The following is a 947-nucleotide window of genomic DNA, read 5'->3' on the forward strand; positions in this document are numbered from 1 at the left end:
CCCCCCCCCCCCCGCAGGTGTGGTTCAAGAACCGCCGCGCCAAGTGGCGGAAGCGGGAGCGCAACCAGCAGATGGACCTGTGCAAGAACGGCTACGTGCCGCAGTTCAGCGGGCTCATGCAGCCCTACGAGGACGTGTACGCCGGCTACCCCTACAACAACTGGGCCGCCAAGAGCCTCACGCCCGCGCCGCTCTCCACCAAGAGCTTCACCTTCTTCAACTCCATGAGCCCGCTGTCCTCGCAGTCCATGTTCCCGGCGCCCAGCACCATCTCCTCCATGAACATGCCGTCGGGCATGGCGCACTCCGCCGTGCCGCCCATGGCCGGCTCCGGCCTCAACAACATCAACAACCTCAGCGGCTCCTCGCTCAACTCGGCCATGTCGTCCAGCGCCTGCCCCTACGGCCCGCCCGGCTCGCCCTACAGCGTGTACCGGGACACGTGCAACTCCAGCCTGGCCAGCCTCAGACTGAAATCCAAGCAGCACTCGGGCTTCGGCTACAGCGGCCTGCAGAGCCCGGGCTCCGGCCTCAACGCCTGCCAGTACAACAGCTGACGGTGCCCCGGGCCGGGGCCCGGCGGGGCGGGCGCCGCGGACTTGGACTGGAAGGAGCGCGCGTGAGGAGCGCACGAGAGACGAGGGGGCAAGAGAAGAGAAACCTGAAACAGAGGGGGAAATAAATAATAATAATAAAAAATAATAATAATAATAAATAATAATAATAATAATAATAATAACGAGGATGGGAAAAGAAAGGACCAGAATTGTTTGCTTCGTGTCCTAGCAGAGACCCCGGCACCGAAGACATGGATGAGTTGCAATTTTTCTCTGGATGATGCGGGTTGTGTGTATTTACTTGAACTTGCACAGACGTCTCGGAGAGCGGCCACTTTATAGCGCTATAAGGGGGGGGCGGAGGGGCTGTGCTGGCCCGCGGGGCTGGGG

General features: G+C 60.6%; 1 protein-coding gene across 1 annotated transcript in view; it reads left to right on the plus strand.

Moving 5' to 3' along the window:
* PITX1 (paired like homeodomain 1) overlaps positions 1-909 on the plus strand; it is a 15,025-nt gene extending 14,116 nt beyond the window's left edge. Inside the window, exon 3 of the mRNA XM_019506261.1 lies at positions 18-909. Within this exon, the coding sequence (XP_019361806.1) occupies positions 18-557 (540 nt within the window). The 3' untranslated portion in view covers positions 558-909. The remainder of the gene's footprint in view (positions 1-17) is intronic.
* Positions 910-947: the final 38 nt, after the last annotated feature.

This window comes from Gavialis gangeticus, unplaced genomic scaffold (genome assembly GCF_001723915.1).
Source record: "Gavialis gangeticus isolate Ggan-Ray unplaced genomic scaffold, GavGan_comp1, whole genome shotgun sequence".
NCBI lineage: Eukaryota > Metazoa > Chordata > Crocodylia > Gavialidae > Gavialis > Gavialis gangeticus.